The sequence below is a fragment of the Hemicordylus capensis genome, chromosome 13 (assembly GCF_027244095.1).
Source record: "Hemicordylus capensis ecotype Gifberg chromosome 13, rHemCap1.1.pri, whole genome shotgun sequence".
In the NCBI taxonomy this organism is placed as follows: Eukaryota; Metazoa; Chordata; class Lepidosauria; order Squamata; family Cordylidae; genus Hemicordylus; species Hemicordylus capensis.
Window position 1 is genome coordinate 8,787,387 of NC_069669.1, and position 19,269 is coordinate 8,806,655.

General features: G+C 48.5%; 1 protein-coding gene across 1 annotated transcript in view; it reads left to right on the forward strand.

Annotated features, from left to right (window-relative positions):
- The window catches only part of ABCA3 (ATP binding cassette subfamily A member 3), an 83,583-nt gene that overhangs the window by 45,917 nt on the left and 18,397 nt on the right, over window positions 1-19,269 (forward strand). The window contains exons 9-22 of the mRNA XM_053276354.1: window positions 863-1,036; window positions 1,843-2,024; window positions 2,510-2,656; window positions 3,366-3,495; window positions 4,558-4,712; window positions 6,348-6,503; window positions 8,451-8,661; window positions 10,023-10,173; window positions 11,362-11,460; window positions 12,540-12,732; window positions 13,175-13,487; window positions 16,165-16,438; window positions 16,711-16,915; window positions 18,016-18,235. Of these exons, the coding sequence (XP_053132329.1) occupies window positions 863-1,036; window positions 1,843-2,024; window positions 2,510-2,656; window positions 3,366-3,495; window positions 4,558-4,712; window positions 6,348-6,503; window positions 8,451-8,661; window positions 10,023-10,173; window positions 11,362-11,460; window positions 12,540-12,732; window positions 13,175-13,487; window positions 16,165-16,438; window positions 16,711-16,915; window positions 18,016-18,235 (2,610 nt within the window). The remainder of the gene's footprint in view (window positions 1-862; window positions 1,037-1,842; window positions 2,025-2,509; window positions 2,657-3,365; window positions 3,496-4,557; window positions 4,713-6,347; window positions 6,504-8,450; window positions 8,662-10,022; window positions 10,174-11,361; window positions 11,461-12,539; window positions 12,733-13,174; window positions 13,488-16,164; window positions 16,439-16,710; window positions 16,916-18,015; window positions 18,236-19,269) is intronic.

Sequence of the window (19,269 nt, forward strand, 5' to 3'; positions counted from 1 at the left end):
TTGCCTACTCATGGGTGCCAGAAAATACGACAGGTTAACACCTCTCCTGCAGTCATTGCACTGGTTGCCTTTTCGCTTCCGAGCTCAATTTGAGGTCCTGGTTCTGACCTTCAAAGCCTTGCAGGGCTTGGCGCCTGCCTACCTACCTACAGACCCGCCTCTCCCATCCAGTTACATCCCGTCCACTTAGATCAGGGGTTCTCAACCTTGGGTCCCCAGATGCTGATGGACTTCAACTCCCATAATCCTCAATCAAAGGCCATTGGGGCTGGGGATTATGGGAGCTGAAGTCCAGTAACATCTGGGGACCCAAGGTTGAGAATCCCTGACTTAGATAATCTCTGATGGCCCTTCTGTCGGTCCCTGATTTCCGAGATGTTCGGGGCTCTAGGACCCGGGAAAGGGCCTTTTCGGTTGCTGCCCCACTCCTTTGGAACTCTCTCCCCCAACAGATCCGGCTAGCCTCTTCCTTACCGATCTTCAAATCGCTATTGAAGACTTTTCTTTTTCGCCAGGCTTTTGCCTTGTAGTTTATTTTTCTGTTCTTTGGTAGTTACTTTAGTTTTTAATTTAGAATGTGATTTTTAATGTTGCCTGTTTGCTTGTTATTGTGCACCACCCAGAGTCTTCCAAGTGGGCGGTATATGAAATGTCTCTGATAAATAAATTTGCTGTGGAATTTTATCATGAAAGATGGGAAACCGAAAGAGAGAAATCGATTCAAATAACCCGTTCCATGCAAACGGGAAGAAGCAGTGGCTAACTGCAGCTGCATGGATCATGCAAACCAACTATTGGTGCAACCTCCCCAAAATATTTCTCTGAATATTGTTCCCTTCCCTCCTTGTCTCTGCATTCACAGCAAACGTGGCCGCGGCAGTCGGGGGCTTCCTCTATTTCTTCTCCTACATTCCATACTTCTTCATTTCCCCACGCTATGACCGCCTGACGCACAGCCAGAAACTCTCCTCCTGCCTCATCTCCAACGTTGGCATGGCCATGGGAGCACAGCTGATCGGCATGTTTGAAGGCAAAGGTGAGTTGGCCCATTGGCCTTCCATTAAGCTTGCCAATTGATAGGGTAGTCTTGGCTTGATCAGAATGTGACCTTGGGTGGTTGCCGATACTTGGAGGATGCAAAACAAAATGATGATGATGATGATGATTTTATTAACTAAGGATGTGTATGAAAGTTGCACAAATCGATTTGAATTTGAATCTATTCGATTTCGAACCATTAAACAGGCTGGAGATTCATTTGAATCTATTTGAATCCCCCCAGAGTTGAATCTGAATCGATTCAAACAAATCTCCAGCCTGTTCAATGGTTCCCAATCGAATTGAATTGGATTTGACTCAAATTTGATTTGATTCGTGTGAATTCTGTGCACATCCCTATTATTAACAACTCTATTTATTGGCTGCCCCATAAGAATGGTTTTCTGGGCGGTTCATAAAAAATGCTTGGGCCTAGTCCGCATGTGTGAATTCCATAACACACGCATGCCCACTAAAGCAACACGTGGGGTGTGGGTGACAGCAGCTGTGCAGCCCACACCACAGATATATGTTGCAACCAGGAGTGACAATATTTCGTAAGGCTGGAAGATGGTTCCTTCTCCTAAACTTGCAGTCTAAAAATATTCCCAGTTCCTCATACATTGGCCAGTTAATATCCTCCACACGGATGTAATATTTGGCAATAAAAACATTGGGCCAGATGTTTGGATCTCATCTGGGAGGAGGTCGATGGGGAAGGAAAGAGGCCTTCTCACCCTCATCCTTGCTCCCAGCAAATCTTTGCAGTGTGCTTTGTGTGATGGAGCCTTTTGGGTATTCCAGGCACCGGCATACAGTGGAAGGACCTAATGAAGCCCGTCAGCGTGGATGATAACTTCACTCTGGCCCACGTTCTGGGCATGCTGCTGCTAGACTCTGTGCTCTACGGGCTGGTGGCTTGGTACGTGGAGGCCGTCTTCCCGGGAGAGTATGGCATCCCACAGCCCTGGTATTTCTTCCTCATGGTAAGTCTTGGTTCCTCCAGTTGGCCAGGGAGCCAGAAATTAATGAGAGTGCAGCTTAGAAAAGCGCCAGGTGAAAGGAAGGAACCCAGTGCTCAGGATATGCCATGACTGAAGAGTGTAAGAGGACTACTAAAGGCAGCCCAAGGCCTATCTAGCCTAGCATCCCGTTCCCCACAGTGGCCCACCAGATGCCTCTGGGAAGCTAACAAGCAGAAGCTAACAAGCAGAAGACCTCTGTGTGCCTGAGGCAGAGTATCCACTGCCACCCCCGTGCACATCTGCCCCCTCTTCTTTCCCTTATTTTTAAAGTGGAGGCAAGAAGGCATTTTGTCACCTCACTGGCGCCCCAACAATCTGCTGCTGGAGGCAGCAGGTGGCAAGGCCTCACCTTGCCTCATGGAAGGGCCGCCCCCAATGGAATCTCTTGCAAATAATGAAGTGCCATAGAGCTGAATGATGGTAGTCATAAAATCCTTTCTCCTTAGCCTTCCTATTGGTGTGGGAGTCCCCAGACTGTCTTGGGCAAAGAGAAAGAAGAAGAAGAGGACCCAGAGAAAGCCTTGAAAAGCCAGTTTATAGAGGAGGAGCCCTCGGATCTGGTGTCGGGAATCAAAATCAAGCATCTCTCCAAGGTAGGTTCCTCTGCGCTGCTTAACTTCCTGAGAGAGAAGGTGGGCACGAATCCTAGATTTGTATTATTCCAAGTGGGCATCAGAGCTTCACCCTTGAAGATTTATGGTGTGCCGTGTTTACCCGAATAGAAGACAACTCTGAATTCAAGACAGCCCCCTTTAAAAATCCAGATTAAATCCAGATTATACCTACATCGACTCCAAAGGAAGAACTCTGAATTTAAGATGACCTGACCCTCCCCCCCCCACAGTTTCTAACATCAAAAAACTTGGTGTGGGGGAAGCTAGTCTCTTGGATTCATGTCAATACTGCTGTAAATTGTGCTGTAGCTGCTGTCAGTGTTTGGCTGGGTTCTCCAGGGTTTTTACCTGTTTAAATGTTTTAACTGTTAATTTAATTTTATGCTGTTTTTATAGTTTCGATCTTAATTGTTAATTGATTTTAATTGTTTTTACTTTGACGTAAACTGCCCTGAGCCATTTTTTGAAGGGCGGTATATAAATGGAATTAATTAATTAATTAATTAATACTACAGAATAAGTCTGTGGTTTTCTTATTGGTAAATGGGCAGGCTGTGCAGAAGACAGGTCCCCATTTTTTGCTATACATTTGGCATAGCGCCTCTGAATCCTTCCTGCAAACGCGTCTGTGGCAAGAACGTCTGAATGTCTTGTTTTCTATCGCTCTTTCTTGCTTGGCGGCTGGCAGGTGTTCAAGGTGGGGAACAAGAGCAGGGACGCAGTGCGAGATCTGACCCTGAACATGTACGAAGGGCAGATCACGGTTCTCTTGGGGCACAACGGTGCGGGGAAGACGACCACCTTGTCCATGCTCACAGGTGAGTTGGAGCTTTGGGTATTAGATAGGGCCGTAGCTCGTTGATGGAGCATCTGCTTGGCATGCAGAAGGTCTCACGTTCAATCCCTGGCAGCATCTCCAAGTAGGTCTGGGAAGGACTCCTGCCTGAACTCTTCCAGAGCTGCTGCCAGTCAGTGTAGACCAGGGATTCTCAACGTTGAGTCTCTAGACTCCCATAATCCCCAGCCCCAGTGGCCTTTGGTTGGGGATTATGGGAGTTGAAGTCCAAGAACATCTGGGGACCCAACGCTGAGAATCTCTGGTGTAGACAATACTGAGCTAGATGGACCAGTGGTCTGACTCGGTAGAAGGCAGTTTCCTGTCTGTCCATTGGGGCCGTAGCTTAGAGGTAGAGCATCTGCTTTGCATATGGAAGGTCCTAGATTCAATCCCTGGCAGGATCTTCAGGTGGGACTGAGATACCCCATCAGTCATCTTAGAGAGTTGTTGCCAGAGTATTACTGAGCTAGATGGACCAAAGGTCTGGCTCATAGGAACATAGGAAGCTGTCTTATACCAAGCCAGACCATTGGTCTTTCTAGCTCGGTATTGTCTACACCAGAGCTGCTCAACTTTGGCCCTCCTGCAGATGTTGGCCTACAACTCCCATAATCCCTGGCTATTGGCCACTGTGGCTGGTGATTATGGGAGTTGCGGTCCAAAAACAACTGGGGAGCCTAAGTGGAGCAGGCTTGGTCTACACAGACTGGCAGTGGCTTCTCCAAGGTTGCAGGCAGGAGTCTCCCTCAGCCTTATCTTGGGGATACCAGGGAGGGAACTTGGAAGTTGGAACCTTCTGCATACAGCCGCTCTTCACAGAGTGGCTCTATCCCCTTCTTCCAGTGCGCACATGTCGTCTCGGATCGGTTCGAACGAATCTCGACTCTTTTCAACGGTTCCGAATCTAATCAATTTGAAGTCCAACAACATCTGGGGACCTAAACTTGAGAACCCCTTCCTTAAACCTTCCTGTCCACTAGATCTGTGTGATTTGTCAGTTGAAGCCTCTTCTTCATTTTAACGTCGTCCTCCTGTTCTGCAGGTCTGTATCCGCCCACAAGTGGCCAAGCCTACATCAACGGCTATGAGATCTCCCAGGACATGGTTCTGATCCGGAAAAGCCTGGGCCTTTGCCCACAGCATGATGTCCTCTTCGACCACATGACCGTGGAAGAGCACCTGTACTTCTATTCGGGGGTAATCTTTGATCACTCCTACAGCATTTTCGCTTCCCAGTCTGCCTGCAGCCCTGTTCACACACGAAGGCAGTTCATGCAATTCATGCGGTTGACGTTAGGATTGGAACATAGGAACATAGGAAGCTGCCTTCTACTGAGTCAGATCCTAGGTCCAGCAAGCTGAGTATTGTCTACTCTGACTGGCAGCAGCGCTCTGGGATTTCAAGCAAGTAGTCCTATCTGGAGGTGCCAGGGATTGAATCTGGGACCTTCTGCATAGGAAGCAGATGCCATGTCACTGGACTATGGCTCCATCCCCATGGATGGAGCTGCCGTTTACAGGATGCTGCCTTCTACTGAGTCAGACCCTTGGTCCGCCTCACTCAGTATTGCCTACGCAGACTGGCAGCGGCTTCTCCAAGGCTGCAGGCAGGAGTCTCTCTCAGCCCTATCTTGGAGATGCTGCCAGGGAGAGAACGTGGAACCTTCAAAGTCTGTATATTCTTCAAATGAACAATGGTACTTCTTGAAAAGTTGACTCTTGTACTGATTCAAGGAAATTTCTCTCTCTCCCACACTGGAGAGCATTAGGCTAAGAGACCGCACATCCCTTTGGACTCCAGCTCTCCTGTTTGTTTATTATTATTTATTTAAAATATTTATACCCCGCCCCTCCCATGAACTACTGCTCATGACAATAAAATAGATACAAGACACAATAAAAGTAATAAAATTAGCACCAACAAGTCAGGTTAAAACCACGCTCATTATTAGGTTCAAATTAAGTTATTTTAAAAGCTAACAACTGAAACATATAAAAAGCTAAAGAACCTACCAGATATAACAAAAAACGGAGTATTGAAATGGTGTGTTTTGAATTATTTTTTTGGGTGCTTCTTTCTAGTGTGAGAGTGTAGCGTCAAATATTGCCAAAATATTTCGCTTCTGGCTACCAGTGGCATATTATTTCATTTCATTTCATTTCTAGACTGCCCATCCAAAGGCTCTGGGTGGTGAATGTTGTGTACGTGCAGGAGTTTGCAGATCCACACACTCTCACATGTGTGCAGCAGCCTGTAGGGTTTGCTTTCCAAAACGGCCCCACAGTGTCATTGTGGAAATCCCTCAGTAGGCTGTAAAGTTATAAATAAAAGACCTTCATTTCAACCTCCCTAAGTGGTCACCAGTAATTCCCCAAAGGACTTTTCTTCCAAATTTGGCTTACTGCGTGGGATTTTTAATACCATTTATACAGCATAAATGGCGAAATGCTATTCCATTCTAAACATGCAGGTTTACTGTGAGGCTTTACTGTGAGTTCGAAGTCACCCCAAAAAAAGGACACAAAAAGGGAATTTTTTTTTTAACCCTGGATATAAATTGGGCTACACTCTAATGTGCAATAAAATACTTGAATCATGTGGCAAATGCACCCCAATAGCTCACAGGGACTTAGGGGTAAATCTGGCCGATATGTGAACGCACCCCCTCCATTCCAGAAGAGATGCGAACTAAATGCTGGGGGTGGGGGTGGGAACCTCCATGAGAACTAGAAACTGGCTTTTTGAACTTTTTGTTTTCAATGACAGCAACTCCCCAAAAGCCCACGCAGCCCTGAGCCTAATGGTTTCCTTCATTGCTGTCTCTGCTGCAGCTGAAAGCGTTCCCGGTCGAGAAGTGCCCGGAGGAGATCAGCCGTATCCTGAGGATACTCAACCTGGAAGAGAAACGCTTGTCTCTGTCAAAGAAGCTTTCTGGGGGCATGAAACGCAAACTCTCTATTGGCATTGCACTCATCGGAGACTCAAAGGCAAGTCCAAATGGTGTCCGCTTGTTTATTAAAAGGTCGCTTTCCCCTTTTGAACGGTGTATTTTCAAAACTGGGTTCAGAGCGATGTTCTGTGAAAGTTTATACGCTCAAGAAGAAGATCCGTCATGGCCTGTGATTCCCCAGGGATTCACAGCTGTTGCTGACTACAATTCCCATCATCCCCTGCTGCAGTGGCCTTTGGGATGGGGGTTATGGGAGTTGTGGTCAACAACATCTTAGAATCCCTGTTACAGGGAACAGTGGTCATGATCCCAGCTCTGAGAAGGACATAAGAACATAAGAAGAACCTTGCTGGATCAAGCCCAACACCACTCTAGTCCAACATCTTTGTCCCAGATGCCTCTGGGAAGCCCACAGGCAAGAAGGGAAGTTGTGCCCTGTCTCCTGCTGTTGCTCCCCTGCATCCAGGTTAGAGTGTTGGACTAGGACTGCGAGGACCCGAATTCGAATCCCCATTCAGCCCTGAAACTCACTGGGTGACTCTGGGCCAGTCATGTCTCTCTCAGCCTAACCTGATTGTTGTGAGAGTAAACATAACCATGCACACTGCTCTGAGCTCCTGAGGAAGAGTAGGATATAAATGTAATAAATAAATAAATACTTCTGAATTTGGAAGTCGCCTATAGTGCTCAAGACTACTAGCTATTGATAGACCTCCAAGAATTCCCCACCTTTTAAAGCCATCCAAGATGGTGGCCATCACCTCATCCTTGGCAGAGATTCATTATAGACTTCATTTCTGGGATCACTTCCCGAAACACTCATTCTTCCCCTCAGTATAATGCCTAGGTTTTATTTAGAGTCAACCTGTACGCATCTTATTGAAGCAGAAATGCCAGGCCAGCCAAATGAGTATATGGTACCTTCGTACATACCTTCTCTAGAAGGCATCAGATTTTGCCACCATGGTACCATGCTGCTTCTAAGTTCTTGCTTTAATGGCTAAAGCAACAGTGGTTTCCCCCTCTTGAGAAATACTATGCTTCCATCGATTTGACCATGATATTGAAATCGTTGGCCTTGTTCACACAATCATTGGAATGTGGGTTACCAGTGTTCGCATGATTGTGTGAACCCAGGCCAAGACAGGAGTCTCAGATTCATTTTGGGCCATAGACCACTTTGGCATCGGTTCACAAGATTGCACTAATGTTGGTAACCCACATTAAATCTAGATTTGAACGATATTGTGAACAAGGCCACTGTGCCATTGATTCATGTTTGTAAGAACATAGGAGCCTTGCCGAATCAGGCCCAAGGCCTGTCTAGTTCAGCATCCTGTTTCACACAGTGGTCCACCACAGGCAAGAGATGAAGGCATGCCCTCTCTCCGGTTGCTTCCCTGCAACTGGTGTTAAAGGCATCTTCCTGCCTCTGAATGTAGAAGTAGCCTATAGTCATCAAGACTAGTAGCCATTGATAGGCCAGTCCTCCATGCATTTGACTAAGCCCCTTTTAAAGCCATCCAAGCTGATGGCTTGTTGCCACATCCTGTGGCAGAGAGTTCCACAGGTTAATTATGTGCCGTGTGGGGGAAAATGAGCACTGAGTTGAACCCTAAGGAGGGGGAAGCAGCCAGACTGGAGGAGTCTAGCCCAGCCCCAAGCCTTGACTGGAGCCCAGACCCATAGCCAGGGATGGGGAGGGCTTGGTCAGGCTGGCCCCACCCCAAATTTATCTCTGCCCCCGATGTTTTGTTGTTTTTTGCAAACAATTTTAAAATAACTGAAAGTTGCTTGCCCTTAGGACTGATGGGGGCCAGAGAAGCTGACCCCCAACTTTTTAGGGTGCCTTCGCCCACCAACGTTTAGATTGGCTGTGGGTCTTTGGGAGCCTGGGCCTGCCCACAGAAGCACCCCAGAGCGATGCCCACTGAGGCAAGGCGTCGTGCATTTTCCGCTGAGGTGTGCCTTCCCCTGTCCCCAGGTGGTGATGCTGGACGAACCGACCTCCGGCATGGACCCCGTCTCTCGCCGGGCGACCTGGGAACTCCTGCAGCAGCAGCGCAGCAGCCGCACCATCCTGCTCACCACCCACTTCATGGACGAGGCAGACCTGCTGGGCGACCGTATCGCTATCATGGCCAAGGGGGAGCTCCAGTGCTGCGGCTCGTCGCTCTTTCTCAAGCACAAATATGGTGAGGAGGGTCTTCCCACTGGACGAGGATCAGGCAGGCTTGCATGGAGAGGGTTGCCGGTCTTGTGGTAGCAAGCATGACTTGTCCCCATAGCTAAGCAGGGTCTGCCCTGGTTGCATCCAAATGGGAGACTACATGCATGAGCACTGGTATGAGCCAGCGTGGTGTAGTGGTTAGAGTGCTAGACTAGGACCGGGGAGACCCGAGTTCAAATCCCCATTCAGCCATGATACTAGCTGGGTGACTCTGGGCCAGTCACTTCTCTCTCAGCCTAACCTACTTCACAGGGTTGTTGTGAGGAGAAACCCAAGTATGTAGTACACTGCTCTGGGCTCGGAGGAAGAGCGGGATATAAATGTAAACAAACAAACAAACACTGCAAGATATTCCCCTCGGGGGATGGAGCCGCTCTGGGAAGAGCATCTAGGTTCCAAGTTTCCTCCCTGGCAGCATCTCCAAGAGAGGGCTGAGAGAGATTCCTGCCTGCAACCTTGGAGAAGCCGCTGCCAGTCTGTGAAGACAATACTGAGCTAGATAGAACAATGGCAAAAAAGACCGGGCCGGGGTGGGGGAGAAGTGGTGCGGGGGGGGGGGCAGAGTGGCCTGGTGGAGGTGCAGATGCTCTGTGCCCAGCCCAGCTAGTAATAAATAATAAGAATTAATGATGATGACTTTATTTATTGGCCATCCCATCACAATTTTTCTCTGGGCAGCTCACACACACACACACACACGGGGAATAAGTCATGTAATTAAAAGCACATTATAATAAAAAGATACAATAAAATACATTTTTAAAAAACATGTTTTTAAAAAAACCTGGGTGAACAGAAAGGTCTTCACTTGGCATTTAAAAGAACAAAGTGACGGTGCCAGGCGAGCCTCACTGGGGAGGCTGTTCCACGGATGGGGTGCCACCCCCCCCCAAAAAAAGGCCCTCTCCCTAGCAGCCAGCCACCTCACTGAATCTAGCCAGGGCACTTGAAACAGGGCCTCCGAAGAAGATCTTAAAGTCTGGGCAGGGTGCTCTTTCAGTAAGCTAGTCCCCAGCCCTTTAGGGCTTTAAAAGTTAAGACCAGCCTTGGCCTGGAAATGGACTGGGAGCCAGTGCAGCGGACGAAGCATCGGCGTGATGCGACCAAATGCCCAGTCCCATTTGGGGGGAGAGAGAGAGAGAGAGAGAGAGAGAGAGAGAGAGAGAACATCTTACGACACTCTTTGGGCAAACAAAAATAACCTCTCAGTGTGTGTGTGACATGACCCCTCCTTTCCCCTCTGCTTTATTGCACTCCCACTGGATCGTCATACAGAAAATGCAGTATCATGAACGATACTCTCGTTCCCTCTCTGCCCCCTTCCAGGTGCTGGGTACCATATGGTGATGGTGAAGGAGCCTTGCTGTAACCTTGGGGAAATCTCCCGACTCATCTATCACTATGTGCCCAAAGCCACCCTGGAAAGCAACGCTGGAGCAGAGCTCTCCTTCATCCTACCCAAGGAGAGCACGCACAGGTAATGCCGCCCTCTGCATCCACGGAAGATGCACAAACTGGTTGCATCCAGTGTTCCCTCTAACAGGGATTCCCAGATGTTGTTGACTACAACTCCCAGAATCCCCAGCTGCGATGGTTTTTGTTTGGGGATTATGGGAGTTGTAGAGCCACCGAATGGCACAGCAGGGAAATGACTTGACTAGCAAGCCAGAGGTTGCCAGTTCGAATCCCCGCTGGTATGTTTCCCAGACTACGCAAAACACCTATATTGGGCAGCAGCAATATAGGAAGATGCTGAAAGGCATCATTTTATTCTGTGTGGGAAGAGGCAATGGTAAACCTCTCCTGTATTCTACCAAAGAAAACCACAGGGCTCTGTGGTTGCCAGGAGTCGACACCGATTTGACGGCACACCTTTACCTTTAGTCAACAACGTCTGGGAATCCCTGTTAGAGGGAACACTGCTTATGTCTGTGCCTGTCAAACTTTCATGGGTGTGTGCGGCATCCATCATTAAAACCGCAGCACTAGGATTCTCTCTGGTGTTGGCACATTCAGGACCCAGCTGAATGTGATGCTTTAATTTGAACAAGGCCTTTCCCTCTCTTCAGGTATTTAAAGGCTAAATCCAGTTGACCTAGGGCGGGGGGAGGCTCCCAATCTTAGGTCCCCAGATGTTGAGCGACAACATCTGGAGACCCAATATCATTCAGCCTTCAGTCAGTGTGTGGTTGACGGTGAACAGAGTTATAGTCCAGCATGATCCAATTGGGATCCCCTGCCGTAAGGACAGATGGCTTGAATGAGAGCTAAGAACAGTTTCACACATTACTTCTGTGTACCCATGTGCATAGAGTTTTAAAGAGATTCGTCCGCAGATGTGTGATCATCCTTTACCAAAGAAGAAGTAGTAGTTCTTTCTTGAGATCAAAAGATGTTAGATGAGATGGGAGATGTTGGATGGCATGGATGTTAGCCAATAGGTACTTAAAAGCCAGTTTGATCAACCAGAACTGCTGAAAACTCTTTTTCCAGAGCTTGCCCTGGAATCAAAATTTGTGGGTGTGTTCTGATGGCAGAAACCACACTACCCTTAAAATGTTAGCGCCACCATTGCTCCAGGGTAGACTATAAGAAGCCTAGGGACATACCTCATATGCTAGTGTCTTCCTTGTTTCCAAGTTCTCTCAACTTCCTCCTTTTCCAGGTTTGAGGCTCTGTTCACAGAGCTGGAGTTACGGCGGGAAGAGCTGGGTATTGCTAGTTACGGAGCCTCGGTCACCACCATGGAGGAAGTTTTCCTCAGGTACGCCCTTCTGGGATTTGGCCATTGGGAGAACCAGGAGGAAGGTGGATGCCACAGAGACGGGGGAATTTCCATGTGACTTATGAGGAAAAGGGTGCCCCAGTTTCAGAAAATAAGGGATCTTTGGATACTTGTTCAGGGACCTGAATAAAGAGCAGAGGAACCTTGAAAATCAGACAGGGCCTTTTCAGTGATGCCCCCACCAACTTTGGAATGTCCTTCCAGAGATTTGCCAGTCTCCCTCCCTGGTGAGTTTTGAACCGAGCTTGAAAACCCTCCTCTTCTGAACAGCATTTTAATCGGTTTTCCAATTTTGACAGTGAGCATGAATTGCCCCCTTTTCTAAGCAGGGCCCAGCTTGGTTCTTATTTGGATGGGTGACCACATGTGAGCTCTGTAAAGTATTCCCCTGAGGGGATGGCGCCATAGCTCAGTGGAAGAACGTCTGTTCTATGCAGAAGGTCCCAGGTTCAATCCCTGGCAGCATCTCCAGGTAGGGCTGGGAAAGACTCCTGCCTGCAACCTTGGAGAAGCTGCTGCCATTCTGTGTAGACAATACTGAGTTAGATGGACCAAGGGTCAGACTCGGTAAAAGGCAGCTTCCTATGTTCCTAACTTAGTTGGGGAAGGGGCCGTAGCTCAGTGGAAAAGCATCTACTTTGCATGCAGAAGGTCCCAGGTTCACTCCCTGGAAGCATTTCTAGGTAGGGCTGGGACTTTTACGTTCCTCTGTCTGCATGTATTTTTTATTGTTATCTATTGTGCTTGCTGTTTTTATTGTAAGCCGCCTCAAGCAACTGTGTACTGGAGGGGGCAGGATCACCGTTCCCTCTAACAGGGCTTCCCAGATGTTGTTGACTACAATTCCCAGCATCCCCAGCTGCAGTGGCCTTTGGCTGGGGATTCTGGGAGTTGTAGTCAACAGCATCTGGGAAGCCCTGTTAGAAGGAACACTGGGCCGGATGGAAACGTTTTAAGTACATAAATAAAATGGATGAACCGTGGTGCCGCGTGATGTCTGAATCGGCCCGTGTGAGGATGCTACGTAGCTGCATGGATTTTGTCTGCGTTTCTTGCAGGGTTGGCAAGCTGGTCGATTCCAGCATGGATATCCAAGCGATCCAACTGCCGGCGTTGCAGTACCAGCACGAGCGGCGATCCAACGACTGGGCCATGGACGACTCCAGCAGCCTGAGCGGGATGACAGACATGACGGACGACAGTGGGGCGTTGATCACTGAGGACTGCTCCAACATTAAGCTGAACACCGGAGTAAGTGTCAGTGTGCTGACATGCTAACCAGGAGACGGCCATGAATATTTCTATACCACTTGGGCGCAGCGGGGAAATAACTTGCCTAGGGAGCAAGAGGTTGCCGGTTCGGATCCCCGCTGCTGGTATGTTCCCCAGACTATGGGAAACACCTCTATCGGGCAGCGGCGATATAGGAAGGTGCTGAAAGGCATCATCTCAGACTGCGCGGGAGGAGGCAATGGTCAACCCCTCCTGTATTCTACCAAAGACAACCACAGGGCTCTGTGGGTGTCAGGAGTCGGCACCGATTCGACAGCGCAACTTTACTTTACTTTGATATGATAGACAGTAGAAAAATCACGGCTGCCTGCAAATTTATAGATTTGGTCCAAGGGAAATCCACCTTACCTAGTCTGACCCCTCTTCCCCCCCTCTCCCGCCATATTTTCTTCGTTCCCAGTTTTACCTCTGTTGCCAGCAGTTCTACGCCATGTTCGTGAAGAGGGCGGTCTACAGCTGGCGTAACTGGAAGATGGTGGCCGCGCAGTTCCTTGTGCCTCTGATTTTCACCGTCTTCGCTCTGATCGTGGCCAAGACCTTCCCGGGGCCAGGGGACTCTCCTCTGCTGAAGCTGACCTTAAATCCCTATGGCACGACCACAGTGCCCTTTTCGGTCTCCCAGGGGTCCCAGGGGTCCAGTTTGGCCCAGAGACTGGCGGCGCAGTATAAGGATGCAGTTGAGGCTCAGCGCCAAGGGTCCCTGGAGGTGGTTGGTAAGTGGCGGAGGTGGGGTGGGGTTTCTGAGCAGACGAGGACATGCTTTGTAGCCGCCAGCCCTTCAAGCAGAAGCTGGACTCAAAATCCCGTATCCCGTAAGCCAGGGCTGCAGTGATTCGGCCTGCCTCCCGCTGTTGTTGGACATCAACATGATTAATTTGGGCTCTTTAATATGATCATCTGGAAGACTCTGTGGGATTTGTATTTGTTTTTAAGGATTTTTATACAGTCTTACCTTTACCCAGATTAAATATACCATTTGTTGGATTCAGTGTATTAAGGTTTTCATATTGATTCAAGATATATATTCTACATATATCATTTTGAATAATATTTTAAGTAAATAGATAAGTTGATGTATTTTTATGTTGGATTCTATTGGGAAGCATGGACTACAACTCCCATCATCCCTGACTTATTGGCCCCTGTGGCTTGAGATGATGGGAGCTGTAGTCCCAACAACATCTGGAGAGTCGAGGTTGTGCAGCTAAATAGCATTTATCTAGCTCGTGGGATACACAGACTATTTTTTATGTACAGTTATCCCTCGCCAACCATTCCATTCCAGGAAAACCTTGCGGTTGGCGAATTCGCGGTTGGCGAGGCTTTCTAGCCGGCTTGCCAACCAGCCAGAAACCGCAGGCTGGTGGGTGGGGGGTGAAGCGGGCTGGCAGAGGCACAGATGCTTTGCACCCAACCCATCTAGTAACAGGAGAGGAGAGCTGGTCTTGTGGTAGCAAGCATGACTTGTCCCCTTAAGCTAAGCAGGGTCCACCCAGGTTGCATAAGAAAGGGAGACTAGAAGTGTGAGCGCTGTAAGATATTCCCCTCAGGGGATGGAGCCGCTCTGGGAAGAGCATCTAGGTTCCAAGTTCCCTCCCTGGCAGCATCTCCAAGACAGGGCTGAGAGAGATTTCTGCCTGCAACCTTGGAGAAGCCGCAGGGGCGTAATGGTAGGGGGGGCAGGCAGGGCACATGCCCTAGGCGCCACTTTGTTGGGTCACTTGGGGGGCGCCAAAAAGTGCCACGGCCCCCCCAATCCCCCCTGGATCGTGCGGCAGGCAGCGGCGGATCGTGTGCCCCATGGCTTGTGGCGCAGTGGCGGCGTGGGAGTGACTGAGTGAGCGCGGCGGTGGCGGGCAGTGGCGGGAGTGAGCGCGGCGGTGGCGGGCGTGAGCGTGGTGGCGGCGGGCAGGGCGGCGGATCGCCGCGTGCACAGAGCGATGCCAAGGCCTGCCGTCGCTTCCCAACTGCACAGGCCGCCGCCCGCCACCACCACGCGATCCGCCGCCGTGCTCACTCGGTCACTCCCACGCCGCCACTGTGCGCCACAAGCCATGGGGCACACGATCCGCTGCGGCCCGCCTCCGCCGCTGCCCGCCACCACCCGCCACCGCCGCGGAGTCCGGCCAGGGCGCAGGTATGTGGGGGGGCAGGGGGTGCAATTTCAGGGGCAGAGCTTGCCCTGGGCGCCGTTTCCCCCCGTTACGCCTCTGAGAAGCCGTTGCCAGTCTGTGAAGACAATCCTGAGCTAGATAGACCAATGGTCTGACTCAGTATATGGCAGCTTCCTATGTTCCTATGTAACAGCTAAAATATGGTGATTAATTCAGAATTTATACTAAAAAGCTTATTTGGTCGTTGACCGTAAATAAATGAAATGAAAATGAAAATTATATTTAAAAAATACACAATCTTTTTTAAAAAAAACATGTGCCCAAACTTATTCTGGAGTAAAAGGTAGTGCATACAGCCAATTTAAGTGGCAGGACTGTTCATGCAAAATTTGGCATCTGCAATCAGTTCAGAAGTATTATATTCAGAATTTCTTCAAAAAAATTACGAAAGATTTTTTTAAAAAATATACATTTCCCTGAGCATGAGGGGCAGGATTGTGTATGCAAAAAATGGTATCTGTAGGTCATCAGGAGCCACTTAATGGCGCAGCAGGGAAGTCACCTGCCTAGGGAGCAAGAGGTTGCCGGTTCGAATCTCCGCTGGTATGTTTCCCAGACTATGCAAAACACCTATATGGGGCAGCAGCGATATAGGAAAGATGCTGAAAGGCATCATCTCATGCTGCGTGGGAGATGGCAAAGGTAAACTCCTCCAAAGAAAACCACATGGCTTTGTGGTCACCAGAAGTCGACACCGACTCAATGGCACTACGTTACCTTAAGGTCATCAGGAAGTATGACTGTTGATGATTGATTGATTGATTGATTGATTGATACACTTATATCCTCCTCTTCCTCCAGGGAGCTGAGAGTACATGGTTGTTTTTATCCTCACAACAACCCTGAGACGTAGGTTAGGCTGAGAGCTACATGACTGGCCCAGAGTCACCCAGTGGGTTTCATGGCTGAATGGGGATTCGAACTCGGGTCTTCCTGGTCCTAGTCCGACACTCTAACCACTACTCTGTGCTGGCTCCCTTTATGTCAATAAACAAACAAATTCTTTGAAATATATAATAGATACATATATATATACCTTGGCAGACATTGCTACCATTATTTAGGAGAGAAAGAGTTGAAATCTAAAGAGAAAATCTTTCCCTCCTAAATGTCTCTAGCAGTTTCTGCTAAAGGCTTTGGGACCAGAGAGCGGTTTTCCTGTGCGCCCTCACTTAGAAACCTCTGGTGTTGATGAAACGGATGTTGTTCCTTACAGGTGATCTTCAAGAGTACCTGATTTCTTGCGCGGCAGAAGAGGGCGGCTCCTTTAACGAACACTACATCGCTGCAGCTTCCTTCAAAGAAACTGAGGGCCAGGTACTGGTCAGAGCTCTCTTCAACAACCAGGCATACCACGCCTCTGCAGCTGCGCTGATGCTAGCAGACAATGCCCTGCTGAAACTCCTGGTTGGCCCAAACGCCTCCATCACCGTTTCGAATTACCCTCAGCCCCGAAACGTGACCGAGACGGCAAAGGACCAGCTCATGGAGTGAGTACCCTGCTGTCTTTTAATGCATTTTAATTTTTAATGCATTTTTGCAAACAATCTGCACCAGTTGTTAGCCCAGTAACAATGATCAGGCCTGCCTCCCACCCCCCAAAAGATCACCTGTATTAGCTGTTTGGGGCACGCCGAGAACCAACCATTGCTCAACCAACCAGTCCCAAGGGCCCCCGGGGACCCAAATTTGAGAACCCCCGGTCTAAAAGTGAAAGAGCACCTTTTCCTTCTAACCCCTTCTGCCTTTCATGCCCTGCTAGAGGCCAGACAGGCTTTGCCATCGCCATCAACCTGCTCTACGGGATGGCCTCCTTGTCCAGCACCTTTGCCCTCCTCTTGGTCAGCGAGCGGGCGATCAAGGCCAAGCACGTGCAGTTCGTCAGCGGAGTTTACGTCGTCAATTTCTGGCTCTCGGCTCTCCTGTGGGACCTCATCAACTTCCTCACCCCCTGCGTGCTCATGCTGGTAAGTCTGTTTAGCCCAACACTTCATGCCCGGCTGTGGGGTCATTGAAGCCTTTGCCAAAGAAGCAAGCGTCCATGAGATGCACTGGTGGAAGGTTCCAGCAGAGCGAGGCAAGGCAAATCGGGTCCATCCTGAAAAAGTATGACTTCCTGCTTCTAGTGTTGTGAGAGGGGGAGAAGAACCTCCCCCTGTTCCGGATGTTCTCAAAGTTGGGTCCCAAATGTGGCTGGACTATTGATTGATTGATTGATTGATTGATTGATTGATTGATTGATTGAGTGCCATCAAGTCAGTGTCGACTCTTAGCGACCACATAGATTGATTTTCTCCAGGATGATCTGTCTTCAACTTGGCCTTTAAGGTCTCTCGGTCGTGCATTCATTGCTGTCGTAATCAAGTCCATCCACCTTCCTGCTGGCTGTCCTCTTCTCTTTCCTTCAATTTCCCCCAGCCTTTTGGACTTCTCAGGGGAGCTGGGTCTTCGCATAATGTGTTCGAAGTATGATAGTTTGAGCCTGGTCATTTGTGCCTCTAGAGAAAATTCTGGATTGATTTGTTCTGTGATCCATTTGTTTGTTTTCCTGGCTGTCCATGGTCTCCTCAAAAGTCTTCTCCAGCACCAAAGTTGAAAAGATACTTTTCCTGTCTTGCTTCTTCAGAGGACTACAGCTCCCATTATCCCCCCGCCAAGCACAGGGACCTTTGTGGTTCGGCCTTTGCCCATTGTGCCTGGGAACGATGGGAGATGTCATCCAGCCACGTCTGGGGACCCAACTTTGAGAACCCATGCCCTATCCACTCTCTCCACACCATGCATAACTCTATAAACCTCTACCATGGCTCCCCTCGATCACCTCTTTTCGGAACTCAGAAGCCCCAGATGTTGTAGCCTTGCCTCATGAGGAAGGTGCTCCAGGCCCCTGATCATCTTGGTTGCCCTCTTCTGCACCTTCCCCAGTTCTACAGTGTCTGTTTTGAGATGTGGTGACCAGAACTCTACACGGTGTTCCAGATGTGGCCGCACCGTAGAGTTTCATAAGGGCACGTGATAAAAGAGTCACCCAGAGTCGTAATGCCGTTTCTGTTGGTTGACTCTCCAGGTAGTATTCCAGGCCTTCGACGTGAAAGCTTTCACTCAGGACAACCATCTTGTCGATGTGATGCAGATTTTCCTCCTCTACGGCTGGGCCATCATCCCCCTCATGTACCTGCTCAGCTTCTTATTTTCTGTGGCAGCCACAGCCTACACTCGTCTCACCATTTTCAACATCTTCTCAGGCACAGCCACTTTCCTGGCAGTCACGATTATGAGCGTCCCAGGTAAGGGGCCGGAAACCATCCTGTCTACTGAACGGCAACTAACTTCACGGCCAGCTGCGACTCCATTCACATTGATGGAGCCGGTTTAATGTGCATTTGTTTATTCAAAACATTTCTATCCTTTCATTCGGTGAATGCACACAAAGTGGATAACAGTGCTATAAAACCAGAGGTGGCCAGTATGAGCAGGTCCGAGGGATGGGGACAGCAGGCCATAGATCAACCTCGGGTGAGGGTTTTTAAAAAAAACAAATGAAGCTTTATTTCGATTACAGACCAGAAGGAAGGAAGGAAGACTAAATAATACTTACTATTAATCAAACAGTTAAAGTATAACAACAACACAAAATACAATCACAAACATTCCAATCAACGTATCTTTTGCCCAACCTTTCCTGCTTTAAAACAAAACTTTGCTACACTCAGAGATAACAGATCATTCGTGTCAGCTCAGGTAAGGTTCATTCAGGCCGTTTTGCTCACCCAGGCCTCTTAAATTCTGACTTTCAGATTTGATCTGATTTTGAACTAATTTTTAAATGAGTTTTTAAGCTGCTTTGTATTGTATTTTGTTTTTTGGTTTTTTCACCTTTTTTGGTCTGTTACGATTTAATGTGTTTTGTGTTTTCATTGTATGTTTTAATCTTCTGTTGTGAGCCGCCCAGAGAACAATTTGTTATGGGGTGACTAACATAGTTGGTTAGTTAGTTAGTTAGTTAAATTAATTAATATACCATCCAATATCGAAATCTCTAGGCGGCGTACAGAATCAAAACATAATATAAAATATAAAAAATTTAAAATTCATAAAAAGATAAAAATCATAGTAGATTAAGATTAAACACATTAAAATTTAAAAATTTGGTATCAGTTAAAGGCCTGGGAAAATAGGTACGTCTTCAGGATGGTTGTAGTCATCATCATCATCATCATCATCACCATCACCATCACGCCCCTTCCTGGCTGCCTCATTCTCCCTCGCGGTGCTGAACTGTGGCATTAACCCTTTGCATGTGGGCTGGTCATTTGTCCAG